We start from the raw sequence: 14,797 nt of genomic DNA, 5'->3' as shown, positions 1-14,797 counted from the left end.
AGTTTAAGCTATTTCCAGATTTCAGACAGAAGTTCTACTCCAGAATCAATTACCTCTGCATAAGTGCCATAATATATAAAGGATCCTTCAGCCTAATAGTGAAACTGGTTCTGATTCTTCAAATAATAGAAACACTATTTTCTAACCTGATTGAAACTGATCTCCTGCGCACTTTTCATCATGATGTATCCTGTACGTCTTGTGTTATATGAAAAAGGGAAAAGGAAACACAAAAGAGACATATAAGCTCCCGTCCTAGCTAGATAAAGACCAGCCACAAAGAGTGTTTAGCAGTGACTCTCCCTTAACTTTCTTAACCAGAAACTGTTGAAGGCCACCAAAAAATATTTTTTTCAGACAGTTGCAACTTGGAGGTGTTCAGGGAATCGACTTTGTCTTCTCTCAGCTTTCTTGGTGGGAAAGTTAAGTTATTGTTGGGGACTAAGTGTTTCCCATCTCTACTGTGCTTATATTATATATCATTTGTTAAAAAGTAGAACCAGTTGTTATCTCTGTATAGCTACCTCCTCATTACATTGAATATGAATTACTACAACAGTATAATTTGAAATACCATAACATTCCACTACAAAATAGAGAAATTTGAACCTCATTAGCTGTATATGATAAGGCATAGGAAAGGCCGCTAAAACAAATGCAAATCATCTTGCACCAAAAGTTCACTATCTCAAGATCCATTTTATGATAATGAGATTTGACACATATATTTTAAATAAAATATAATTTAAGACTTTGGAAACATCCAGTTGTTAATAAGAAGGTGACAAACAATTGTATAAAGGGAAAATCATACCTGTTTGTTTCTATCATTGCCGCAACACAGTTTTTTGATAGATACAAAATGTCGAATTTTTCTATGAATATAAAAATAATCCACTATTATTAAATGTAGTATAAAAAAAACTAGATCCAATTAGTTTATGTCAATGCTGAATTTATTGCTTATGGCAGTTATTGAGGTCATTCTGTTAAATACTCATAACTTATAATTGGCACAGACAAATATTGGTGTGAGGAAAAAAGGGATCAAGAACAGAAGATGATCTTCTAGCAGAATCCTGTGCATGTAGAGCAACTGATGTTAACAAAACTCTGTGTAAGGCTGCAACAAAAACTTCCAACATTTCAATGAAATAAATGGCATTTAATTTGTATAAAGTTTGTAACACGCCTGAGATAATCAAATCCTTAACTTCCAATTATCATTTTAATTTAACAAAAGATATTGGACTTTCCAATGATGGAATTCCTTTACATGGTCAACTTTAATCTTTTGTAAATTCACAGATGATCAGGGACTAAAGTTATCATATACCATTATCATATTTCACTAAAGTACATCTTGTAAAGTAAGTTAAGTATTAAGCGTTTACTTATTTAAGTATTAAGTATCCTTGTCATTCTTTCTGGGGGTTTTTCTGCTTTCTTCTCATATTCTAAATACATTCTATATTTTCAATGCAGTTTATAAGCTTGAGGTTTAATTATGCAATTAATGAATTCTGAGATAATGAAAAAGCAACATTTATTTTTTTTTTCTACAGGAAATAGAAGAAAAAACTAACAAGCTCCATCATGGATGGCAACATTTGTCATCTGAGTTCTGCTACGTAGCCTTTTGGTCTTCCAAAGTGCCAGAGACCACGTAGCAAGAAGTGAAGAACAAATTATTTCAACTCCTTCGGGGCAGAGTTTAAGGGTAGAGAAAGTGATGGGAGCCCCCTACTGTACATCTACTCTGATTTCCACTTTAAATGAATGTGTGAATAAGTGAGTGACTGAATGAAAATCTAAAGATAATATTACTCAGATTTAGTTATTTTGTCAACTTAAAAGTGCAGAAATGCAACCTATAAGATAGGTGCTACTTGTCCCTGGTTGGATTTAAAACAAAGAGAAACCGTGTCAACAGAACTTGATTCTAGAGGCAATCTTATAGCTTATAAATACAATAAATAAGCAAACTTGATACACATCACTTATAGTCAATGCACTTTTTCATTAACATACTTACCCTCCTTGGCCTGTCACAGGTGTTATCTTAACATGCTGTTGGATATTATCGCCTGATTTTCTTCTTGCGTAATAAACTCCTTGCCATTCCTAAACAAATCAAGTGAAGCCATAGTCAAAAAAGTAGCCAATCTGCCTTACTAAAAAACAATAAAGTCTGTGGCAGTCCTTCTCAGTCAGGTGGCCTTCTGACACTTTCATGCAGTATGTCATATTCATACTGTACCACACATACAAAGAATCCTAGAGATAAAAGTCTCAAAGGTGCTTTTTCAGGAGGAAAATGGACTTTTTTATTAAAAAAAAAACCAAGAAAGTCCAGTTGCCTCATGAAAAAGCACCTTTGGGACAACCATGATCTGGATCACTTGAGAATCTCCATAGACTTATAGAGATAAAAGGGGTCAGACAGCACTGAGCCCAACCTTCTGCTGTGAGTTAAAACATCCATGGCAAATAGCTACCTAATCTCTACCTAATCCTCTCCAGTAAAGGGGAATCCACATCACAGTGATTTCTCATATTGAGATTGTAATAAATAAATTACATTAAAGAATGCAAAAAGCATTGGGTAATTATCACCCACTTTTCCTCTTTTGATGCATGTGTTGATTGTATCCAACAGATCTGCATGGTTTCTGTCACTTTTTGGAAGCTCTGTAAGTTCTTTCCCTATTAACTCTCCCTTCTGATAGCCCATCATCTGTTCAAAGGCCGGGTTAACATACTGTAAAAAAAAAAAAGTTTTTAAGCAAGTACAGAAAATTTTAAATCAAAGTTTGATAAATTTCATATTCTGTTTGCACAATGCCAGTGTGGGAAACCTCGTAGCAAATACCTAAATGTTGTAATGACGAGGCAGTCGAGGTGTTTGATCATGATCAACTGAATCATGATGATCTTTATTGGAGTCTAGTCTTGTATTTATACACATTTTTAGTTATCCTCAATCATTGGTTAACTTTGGTTACTGCTTAACTTTCGTTACTGTTTAGCATAGTAATTAACACAATTAATTATCTCTAGTTAAAGTCGAACGTATGTTTACTTCCTCTCTCTAATCCTCCTTTAGATTAGTGACTTTGTTTGCCTGAGTTGTATTTGCTTGGAAACATTCTTTATCTGAGGTTTGCCATCCGAGATTAGAACATTCCTGCAATTACAACTCTACACCTAAATAGGAAGGCTTTGCTTTGTGCTCAGTGCAAATGCACCTATAAAAAAGAGTTCCAAAATAAAATACAGAACATTTTGCATGTTACCTCCCTAAACAAATAATATCCAAACAGAATGTATACCTGTGTGCATATACTACAAGCAAAAGCGGTGATTATTTTATTAGTTTAAAGTGACACGGATAAACAAATTTTCTAAGGAGAGTTGTGCTTTTTTCCATACCTGAATGATATGATCCTCACTAGTTATTTCTATTGCTTCCTGACAGTGCTCTAGTGCAGTGAATACCGAATTACAAGCCCTGTAATTAATCAATAAATAGAAATTATTAGAATCTATGACTGAACAATTCAGGATGCTACAGCTGATTAATTCTGTTGCAAATTCATGGAAATACGTCACCTTCCGGTAAAAATCTACTGTTTAGAATATATTAGTCTACTATTAAACTATGCAACATTAATGTCATTAATATATGAGTGATATGCTATTATTATTGCAGTAATATACAAATAGATCCTACTTCCCAAATGAAGTTATAACTTTTTACAGTATGGGGGGGGGGGGAGGGAAAAAAATCAGAAAGATATGGACTCAACACACATTTTTTCAGATGTTTCCTCAGACATATTAAATATGCATGTTTTTATTTATGTCACAATTTGTATCTTACATGAGGGTGGAAATCCAGTAATCAGTCTACCTTTGCAACCTAACACAAAGTGGCACTTGGTGGGGAAAATGTTCTGATTAGGGAAGTTTAGAGTTCCACATTGTAAAGAAGGAGGAGGCAACCCACACCATAAAAGTTGCGGGCAGTCGAAACATCTTTATGTATCTTCCTGAGATTGTACCAACTAACATTTGGTGCTGCTCCCAGAGGCAAATATTTCCATTGATTTTTCAAATAAAAATACATTTAAAAAATAGACAAATCTTTGGATAGGCTTAACGTATAAACAAACAAATAAGCTACAACCATAAACTAAATGGAATCCATCAAACCGCATAAAAAAATTAGTCCCAGCTGTTCTCTGCAACTGCCTGATCTGGAGATACTTGGATGCACAGGTAATGGAAGTATAGATGAGTCCTGAGAGACTCTTGGATGAAGGAAAAAAATCCACATGCAAAATCTATCTGGCAAATTATTCCTCAAATATATGCAATTAGATATTTGAGCTTATATTTTTAGATTATGTTTCTTTGAACAATGATAAACGTACAATTCAAAAGTCAGAAAAGCTATTCTTAAAACATAAATACCCAGCACTGGTGATACAGAATAACAGAGCTGTAAGGGACTTTGGAGGTCTTCGAATCCAACTCCCTGATCAAGAAGGAAACCTATACCATTTCAAACAAATAATTTTCCAATATCTTCTTAAAAGCCTCCTGTGTTAGAGCACCCATAACTTCTGGGGGCTAGTCATTCCACTGATTACTTGTTCTAACTTAGTTCTAGGTTTGTTCTTTCCTTGATTAATTTCCATTCTTCTTATTCTGCCAAACATCTGGACAGTTATCTCAATATAAAACTAGGACTCTGTTTTTTATATTAACCTAGGGGATGAATGGTAACAAATATGCTTACATACCGTAATTTGAACTGTGATCGCACCTCACCATATTCTATTTGAATCAGTTCATTGTAACAAGCAATGATGCTGTTATTCTCCAAAAATCTCTGTGAAATACGAAAACAAAAACTAGAGGTCACTGGTTATAATAATTTACTTCTACAATAATCTGTCTACTGATGAGTTAACAACAAATACTTTTAGCTTGCAAAACACCAAACTTAAGGGAATGCAATTCTAAAAGGGAAACAATATAGGGGAAACATGTCGATGTTGGCTCCTGAATTTTTTCCAATCCTTAATAATAGCAATGCTTTGAGCCATATGGAAGAGTCTTTGAATGAGGCATGAACAGTATTTGGAGATGTGGCCCAATTGCATCTCCCAAAGCAATGCATTTGGTGATTCTTTTTTTTTTCTCTACAGCTGCCAGGCAATCCAGTTGATATAACTAATCACTAATCTCCGAAGCACCAATTTAAGGAAATGTGAAAGAGTCTCCTGGGTGTTCTCTATTGCTCCAGAGGGATTTTTGTGGAGGTAAAAGCATTTCTGCACTAGAAGCTGGTGCCTGAATTTATAATATTTATTCATTAGGATTTGTCAAACAAAAACAAGAATAAAAGAAAAAAAATACTATGACAGGGACGGTGGGCACATTAGTGCACTAATGCACACCTTCTCTACTAACCAATTAAGCACCAAACTTCCACAGAAGTCAATTTGCGACTGAAACTGAAAAATTGTAGCTGAAACAACTGAATCAGGTAAAGCATTCCGGACTTTGACAACTCTACTGCAGAAATCATATTTTTTACAGTCAAGTTTAGAACGATTTAGTTTAAAGCAGTCGATAGTGCATGTATTATTGTGATTAAAACAAAAAAAGTCATTTACAGGTAAAACATTACTGCATATAATTTTGCATGCAATACCCAGGTCTGACTGCAAGTGATGCAGTTCTAAGTTATCCAAACTGAGGATTTAGAGCCTAGGTAGCATAGGGAATTCTATTTTGTACAGAAGAGCGCAAGACTTTTCTCGTGAAATACTTCTGAACCCACTCAATTGTACTGATGTCAGATATATGGTGGGGATTCCAAACAGTTGAACAATACTCCAAGATTGGTCTAGCAAACGTTTTATAAGCTCTAATTAGCAATACAATGTTTCCAGGGAAAAAACTGTGCAAAATTAAATTTACAACTCTTAACGCCTTTTTAGCAATGCTGTTATAGTGAACTTTTGAGCATAGATCATCAGAGACAAGTACACCTAGGTCCTTGACAAAGTGATGGTCATCAGCTAGTTCAATGCCACCAAGCTTATACTTGACATTCTGATAACGTTTACTAATATGTAAGACAGAGCATTTATTGATCAAAAATTGAAGTTGCCAAATAGATGACCATTCAGACACATAGTCGAGGTCACTTTGCAAAACAACAGAATTATCTGTAGTATTGAATAATTTTATGTCATCAACACAAAGGACACAATTGCTTTTAAGTTGATCACATAAATTGTTGATATAGAGCCGTGATGGTGAACCTATGGCATGCGTGCTGGAAGTGCACGCAGAGCCACTTCTGCTGGCATGCAAGAGGTCTCCTGGAAGACCCCCACTGCACATGCATGCGCGCCCCCACCAGCCGATTATTGGATATTAGCCACGCATGTGCAGGGGGAGAGGTGCATGCATGTGCAGAGGCATGCAGTGTGCGGGGGGTTGTGTGTGCATGCAGGGGGCGTGTGCATAGGCAGAGGCATGTGATGTGCATGCAGGGGATAGCACTTCCTAATAGAAATTACTAACTATCACATAACATGGATGTTTACTAATACAGAATATTTGTCCATGGCACAATTCAATTGCCAGGAAACTTCAACTGCTTTTGATTAATGCATGAAATAAGAAAAGGATGCTTTGTGCGAATCTCAGGCATATGGTAGGATATGAAAACTATAGTTTTTTCAAACATCATGGGCATTTCTGTAGGAAATAAAGATAATAAATCATAGCCAAAATAATTATGGTTTCCTGTTATTTCCAAGATTCTATTTTGGGCCTATTGATGATAATGGATTTTGCCAGTAAAATTGTTTATTATACTGTAGCAATATACAACTGAAAAAAAGGCTTCTTTTAAGAGGACACATAACTTTGATAGATGCTATTTCTGATTATACATGCCCTAAATAAGAACAAACTGTCCCAGGATCAATACAAACCTTTGAAGAAATTTCAGAGGCACACAATGAAAGAAATGTAGCATTAAAACCATGCCACGTATTCTTTATTTCTGTTTTGTCTTGAAAAAAATACCAATGTTCATGTCATAACTGTAGCCTCCACCAACCCACTCTGTATAATACTCTCCCCTTTAGACAAGAGGGGCAGTACTTAAATCTAATAAAAAATAAAATAGGCATATACAAATGACAGCTGCACCTCAGGAACAATACCGTTTAAAAGTAAGCAACATCATCAATAGAAATAATTGCTATATAAATAGGATTTGAACAATTATGCAAGCCTTTGTGACATCACAACAGGAATATTGTAATATGCTCTTGATAAAGATACTCTTAAAATATGTCTTGAAAATGGCTGCTGAAAATTATGATAGTTAGGCTACTAACCTAATACCCAATACTAAGTAAGCCCGCACTGACTGGAAGTTATTTTCCAGGTATAATTTTAGCATTTGTGTTAACCTTGAATGCCCAGTACACCTTGCAACGTGTGATTATCTGAAGGACTGTATCTCTTAGCACTGATGCTAAAATCTTCAGGAGATGCATTATAAATGTTTTTAGCCACCAAATTGCCAGGTACAGTACACCCGAAAGGACAAACTAATGAGAATGGGCAAGTTTTTTTTTAGTTCAAAGAAAAGAGACATTGCAATAAAAGACAGAGGAGAATGCGGTCTAACTGTATATAGTATCACCATTTATCAAGCCCACCAGCAATTTCTCTTCCTAAAATATAAGTGGATAAACTATACATGAAAAGAATTGCAAGATCCCATAGGTCAGGTGAAATTCTCACCCATCCTTCCACTCTATGAAAGAGGAGAGTAAATAGAAATAAGAATACTGCAATTGAAAGAGTAGCTCTGCAAATGATATCAGTGGAAGATATTTTCTTTCTGGGATGTAAGCTATCCAGGTGATGTGTTGCTGGCTATGAAATAGGTTGTATTTCATAAGGACATATAAATATGTCTTTGCCAGAACAAGCATCAAGCTTGATTAGGGTTGAAACAAAACTCTGAAATAAGGACCTTGGATGAACATTTGTATATTGTAGAATGTGGGAGTGTTTGTGAAACTGAGCTTTTAAAACCTCTCCGTGGAAAAATCCAGAAAGAACATTGACCTATAAAGTTCATTGGCCCATGCAGTGCCTAACCTTTATGAGTTTGAATTCATTTTGTTTATTTCCCATACTCTGAACTAAAATTCAGAGTGTGGGAAATAAACAAGATGTGTTTGAGTTCCCCATACAGAAATGTACATGTGATTTGTTAGATGTATCAGAAATCTAGTGGTATAAAAATTCCCATCGTTAGAATATAGCAACCAAAGGTGCAATATATTCAAAAGTAAAATTAGAAAATATTAAGTTGTATGTTAAACAGTATCTATTGCTTAGAAATCCAAATGAATGAACTTAGTTAGTAACGTTGTAGAGATCAGCTGGGTAAATATAAGTGAAAGAACAAATAAAAACATGGTCTTTGGTGTCTACTATACCCAACACATTCAAGAAAAAGATGATGATTTATTACTTTATTGACCATATGCAAAAACGGTAAAGTATGCATATATACATTGCAGGATTAGATAACAAAAAACTATTCTGAAAAGATAATTCTAATATTTAAATATATGTTTTATTAATTGGTTAGTATGATACTTTTAATTTACTTTTCATTATATAGTTATAATTATAACATTACTTATAAAGAATTATGTTTAGAAGGAAAGAAGGTTATTTATCAGATAAGGTAAGAGGGAGTCTCAGTTTTTTCCTCCTTGAACAAACAACAGTTCAGGTTAATCACTGAGGCATAGGAAGTGCCTCTCTTACCTATTCAATAATTATGTTAATGTCCATTCTTTGCTATTCTTATCTTTTTTTCCCCTGCAGCTCATGAAATATACTGCACAGGCTAATGATAGCAGGGGACTTTGTCTGAACAAGTTGGTTATCATTGTTGCTGCTCTGATGACAAGTGTGCAAATATGCAAGAAAGATAAGAAAGAAACAGATGATATGATTCATGCCAGTGGAGGATGGTTTCAGGAGGAAATGTTAGAGCCTATTCACATTTTCACCAAATGTTTAGGTGGGATGGCCAGCCACAAAATACAAACTTGCTACATGCAACTATTTCTTTAGAGGTAGTCCTCAACTTACAATCATTTGTGTAGCTACTATTCCAAGTTACGACACTGATGAAAAAAGTGATTTATCATTGGCCCTCTCACATTTACAACCATGGCAGCATCCCCAAGGTCACATGATCAAAACTCAGGTGCTTAGCAACTGGTGTGTATTTATGATGGTGGCAGCATCTCAGGGACACGTCATTGCCATTCGTGATCCTCTCAGCAATGTTCTAACAAACTAAGTTAAGAAGCTAGATTTGTTTCATGACCATGTGATTCACTTAACAATAGCAGTGATTCACTTAATGACCATGCCAAAAAGGTAGTAAAATTAGGCATGAGTCATTTAATAACTGCCTTGTTTAGTAACAGGAGCTGTGATCCTAAATCAACAATTCCTTGTGTAGCATATTTTTCTTTTTAATTTCTGAAATCTGCCTCTTTTACACAGTCCAACGTGCTGCTAGGAAAGGTATGATCCTCCTTCCTAACCCCACCACCCAGGCCTATTTTCTCTTTACATAGTGCTTGTGAAGGCAAAATGCCAACCAATTATTTGGGTTCTTTTCCAATCAACACAGAGGTTGAGGCAGTTATAGGTGATTTATGTGATCCCATTAGACAACCTTATTTTCAAACTGAACACACTTTCCTTGATCTCTGTTACAGGAAATCATGTCCAGGCTTGTAGAAATTTGTTTGTCAGTATCTTTTCACCTCCTTAGATCTAGCCAGCAATACTACATCTATAACTTTGTGTTTACTTATGAACTAAAATGTGGAGGAGCTGAAGGGGCTGCAGTTTTCACATGCAACAAATGCTTGCATGACAACAACATGAATGTCATGTTGACATGAAGGTTGATAAATCAATTGTTTATGGCCTAAGCAATCTACAATAACTTTAACATACCCTATTAAATCCTGCATGTAGAAGTGGGAGAACAGAAGCTTCTTCCTGACCAGCAGATCTACAGAAATACAAAATATATTATCAGTCAGTAGAGTCAATGTATGTGGTTGCTAAGAGTTGGCACCAACTTGACGGCACTGAATCAATCAATCAAGTGAAAAATCCTATTTTTCTGGTTGTATTTTTTGGGGTGTGTGTGGAAGGGTTAAGATCTCTACGGACTACAGAAGGAATGGCAGAACTGTAGTAACATCATCAGAGAGAGCAAAACTAAAAGGCTTGGTTTTTCTTTCCTTGATTTTTTTAAAAATCAAAATTGGTATGTCAATCTTTTGCTTTTTTTAAAAAAAAAAAGTCACATGAAAAACCATACTGAGAATATCATTCTGAGAAGCTCTGGAGGCCATAGGGGGAAAAAACCCAGAGACATGGAGAGGCACCCTTCCTTACTGCCGAAGAAATATTCCTGTTAAATTCAAAAATGACAAATCATGATGGATATATTTACTTCAGCTTCCCAACTATTATGCATTTTCTACAATTTGGTCTTTTTTATGCATTCCTGAGATGGGCACAGAAAAACCCAACAAAGCTGTAGTTTGTAAGGTGTTTTATGGTAAAAAAAAGTTTGAACTTGTCTCTTGGAACCACTGTCAGAAATTTTGCTGCAGAGAGGGCTTGAGCTCTGTTTGCTTTGATCTCAGTTCATGTGGAAGTCTCCTTCCAGGAGCAATCATGACGCATCCTAATAGTTTCTGAATGAGATTTCACCCATATAATGATTTATGTGTTAAAGGAATCCTCCAATGGCGCTGATCCTTTTCTAGGCCAAGAAAAAATTGAACTTCAGTGACGTCTTGAGAATGGCAGTCCAGAAAGTAGCACCTTTCGCCAGAACAAAGCTAGTTTTTATTACGTTTACATTTAATTAAAATCAAGCGTAATTATATTTGAAAGCTACATAGTTCTCCTTCTGTCTCATTAACCATTACAATATTTGGTGGTCTTTGGTGAACATCACAGGCTTTAAAGAGTTGCATGCAATTGTGGGGCCTCAGCTTATCCTCTGACATAAACTAAGATGTTCATGAGAAACTGCTACTTATTCATTGAATAACCATACCCATTAAAAAAGTACATCAAATAAGCATGCGTCCCCGAAATACTTACATTTGTAAGGTAACCGCTATTATCACAGTATGTTCAGCAGGTTTTGTAGCACGAATTGACCTGGAATGAAGGAAGTTCAGGCCATATTTGAACAATTTTATTTACAAAAATTTACCAAACACATATTAAGATGGGTTGCATAATTATGTGAATCTCATTCTCTCTCTCTGTCTTTACACTGTATAAAGAGAGCAAGTAAATCAGATGTTATTTTACCTGTCTCATTATTCTATTTGATAATAGAATAGAACAGAGCTGGAAGGGACCTTGAAGGTCTTCTAGTCCAGCCCCCTTCTCATGCAGGAGAACCTATACAATCTCAGACAAGTGACCGTCCAGTCTCTTCTTAAAAACCTTCAGTGATGGAGTGCTCCCAATTTCTGAAGACAGGCTGTTCCACTGGTTAATTGTGCTTATTGTTAGGAAGTTTTTCCTTAATTCCAGGTTGCTTCTGTCTTTGATTAGTTTCCAATCATTGCTTCTTGTCCTGCCCTCTGGTGCTTTGGAGAATAATTTGATCCCCACTTCTTTGTGGCAGCCCCTCAAATACTGAAATACTGCTATCATGTCACCCCTAATTCTTCTTTTCTTTAGACTACCCAGACCCAAAATCTGGAGGTGTTCTTCATATAATTTAGTCTCCAGGCCTTTGATCATCTTAGTTGCTCTTCTCTGAACTTTTTCCAAATTCAATTTCCAATTTCCATCTTTTTTGTAGTATGATGACCAAAATTAGTTGTAGTATTCCAGGTGTGGTCTTACTAGGTTTTGTAAAGAGGCACTAATACTTCACGTGATCTTGATTCTATGCCTCTGTTATACAACCCAGTATTGTATTAATGTTTTTGGCTGCTGTTGCACATTGCTGACTCATATTCAAATGATCATCCACTAGGACTCCAAGATCCCTCTCACAGTTACTGTTTTTGAGCCAGGTCTCGCCTGATCAGTACTTATACCTTTGATTTTTCCTGCTTAAATGCAATTTTTTATGAAAGGCCAGACCTAAGTTGCTTTAAAAAACCCAAGATGAAACAATAAATAAACTGTTAAATTGAAACAAATTATTGAAAAGGAAGATTGGATCACATAGAACCAATATACTGAAAGCATATCTGCAGTTATGCAGGCTAATAAGAAGAGTCCTTATTAAACAGGTTTTGAATTCTAAATAAATGATATTGGCTAAAACTCTTACCTTAGAAGGATATTGTCTCAGAAATAATTCAACTGAAACATTAAATGGACCATATGGATGGTGGTCAGCAGTCAGAGAAGGAATATGGGTTGTTCAAAGCCTAACATTTTGGCTTCTACAAAGCTGACAAGAACAAGGTTCTATCAAAGCCCATACTGACTGATTATTTATTGATTCCACTCAGCTTATAATAACAAAACAATGACTTTTTTGTCACAAGATCCTGAATATGGGACCATATGTTCTTTCCCAAGGAAAGCAATATCAGCCTCATTTTCATCATTCTACTGCTGTACCTTGATTTTTTTACACATGTACTGAAAGCTGAAGATACAAGTTTTAGGCAGAACTTAGACACAGTGTTAAAGCAAAACATCTATTGTCTCTTTTGTAGTATATGAAGTGGACAAATTACATGCTTGTGTATACTTCAGAACCTAGTCTATAAATTAGAATCTTCATTTATGCTTCTCTATGCCAGTCCAGCTGACTGTTGCCATTTTTCCACCAAAAATTAGATTCCAAAAGCATTTTTTCTAGCCAGATTTGACATATTTCCTTCAGCTGTTAGACATGATAAGATCCACTGTTTTGAATTTTTTTGCTGCTATGGTTCTCATACAACAGAGGATTTAGGCCCTGTCTTATTATTTTGCAACTTTTACAGAGATTTATGAGTCAAATTAAACATGTCCCTTTTCTGGCATAGAAGATGAAATATAGATCTTACTCCTCCTATCCCACTGTCAGTTCAATGTTACATATTTCACAGACAAATTTTGTTTAGCAGTCATGATGAGCAGCACTCTTGGATTTTATATAGCAATAATATAGCAGAATAACAATGAAATATTTGAAACTACTCAGATTACTAATGATGCTACTACTATAAATAACATGTATGAAGCCCCAGGGTCCAGAAATAAAAAGTTGCACAGCTCAAATGAATCCCTATATCTTTTATCAACAAGTTAGTGCAATTTCTCCCTCTCCCCATAAGTGAATTGTTTCTGGTTTTGATTGTAGTCTCATGTTTAATTTTCTGTTACTTTTGTTGTATTTGCTTATGCTTCATCTGACTGGCCAGCAATCATCAATAGAATGTACTTCTACTGTTTATACAGGAATTTAATTTTCATAAGCGCCTTAATCATGCAGGGGTGTCAAACTGGCAGCCTGTGGGCTGGATGCATCATGCGCAGGTTGCGCCCACCCCAGCTCTGCAAAGGCAAAAAAGGCACAATATGTCACGTGATGTCACATGACATGATCGAGTTTGACCCCCGTGCTTTAATGGGTGGACTTTGGAGGATCAGATCACTGACTGCACTGCTATGTAAGTAACTGTCTGCAATATAGATGCATCTGACCCAACCATCACTTATGTTTAGTCATCATAATCTTCACTTTCTCAGCAAGACTCCTGATCTAATTTTTGGTTAATGGAGAGCCAGGAATGTCTTTTATTCGACTTTATGCCTCTCATTGGAACACAGAACAAGGAAGAAATGCTGTGGTACCATAAGATTCTGGCACATCTTCCACAGAGTGGGAAGTTGTCATGACTCCATGATCAAAGCCCTGCTGCTTTTTCACATATGTTGCACATGTAACACATGTACAAAGGGTGCAGCTATCACCTTGATTTTTTTTACCTCTTTCCCAGAAATGCCCATGTAGAGAATTGATAAATCCTTGTCTTAAAATCTAACTTTTTTTTATATTCAGAGATTTCACACACTGATTTCATAAGGAAGAACATCTCATCATATGATATCCCACTCAATTGTCCAGAAACAGTTTTGTCATTAAAGTTAGGAAGTGAATATGGAAATTGCATAATAGTATTTTCCTATACTGCCAGGGTCATATGAAATACAAAAACAAGTAATTACCTACAGGTGGCTTCTGCATCAAAGTGCCTGTGGTTTCGATGATCTATAATAATTATTTCATGATGTTTATCAAGAAAGCATTCAAGTGCTGATTCTGGTGTCCGAGCAATGTTACACCTATACCCAGCTTTATTACAAGCCCACCAGAATCCATCGCTCTGTTTGTCTTCTTTTGCAAAGATTAACAATACCTATAAAATACAGAAGATAGTTTAAAATTACTATGCATTTAAAACAATAACTTTGGCCTATGGCAATAAAATAATAAAATAAAAAAACAATTAAACTAACTTCTTACACAGTATAGTTGACTCAGTAATGTTTAGTATTAAATTTTTAAAAAAATCTTTAGAGCCCCCATAGATGCATTTACTTTTCAAAAGCAAGAAGTAAAAAACAATGTTTTAAATGTGTGTACATATTTGAATAT

General features: G+C 35.5%; 1 protein-coding gene across 1 annotated transcript in view; it reads right to left on the bottom strand.

The window, feature by feature from the left end:
* Positions 1 to 14,797, bottom strand: part of PDE8B (phosphodiesterase 8B) — a 52,112-nt gene that overhangs the window by 17,142 nt on the left and 20,173 nt on the right. Inside the window, exons 3-11 of the mRNA XM_026714474.2 lie at positions 14,368 to 14,558; positions 11,275 to 11,334; positions 10,105 to 10,162; positions 4,809 to 4,897; positions 3,433 to 3,511; positions 2,621 to 2,761; positions 2,036 to 2,124; positions 815 to 875; positions 147 to 198 (exon numbers count right to left, since the gene is read on the bottom strand). Of these exons, the coding sequence (XP_026570259.2) occupies positions 147 to 198; positions 815 to 875; positions 2,036 to 2,124; positions 2,621 to 2,761; positions 3,433 to 3,511; positions 4,809 to 4,897; positions 10,105 to 10,162; positions 11,275 to 11,334; positions 14,368 to 14,558 (820 nt within the window). The remainder of the gene's footprint in view (positions 1 to 146; positions 199 to 814; positions 876 to 2,035; positions 2,125 to 2,620; positions 2,762 to 3,432; positions 3,512 to 4,808; positions 4,898 to 10,104; positions 10,163 to 11,274; positions 11,335 to 14,367; positions 14,559 to 14,797) is intronic.

The sequence above is a fragment of the Pseudonaja textilis genome, chromosome 2, assembly GCF_049901715.1.
Source record: "Pseudonaja textilis isolate UNSWEBS1 chromosome 2, rPseTex1.2, whole genome shotgun sequence".
Lineage (NCBI taxonomy): Eukaryota > Metazoa > Chordata > Lepidosauria > Squamata > Elapidae > Pseudonaja > Pseudonaja textilis.
The sequence above is the reverse complement of the archived record's forward strand: the minus strand, read 5'-3'. Positions and strand labels throughout refer to the sequence as shown.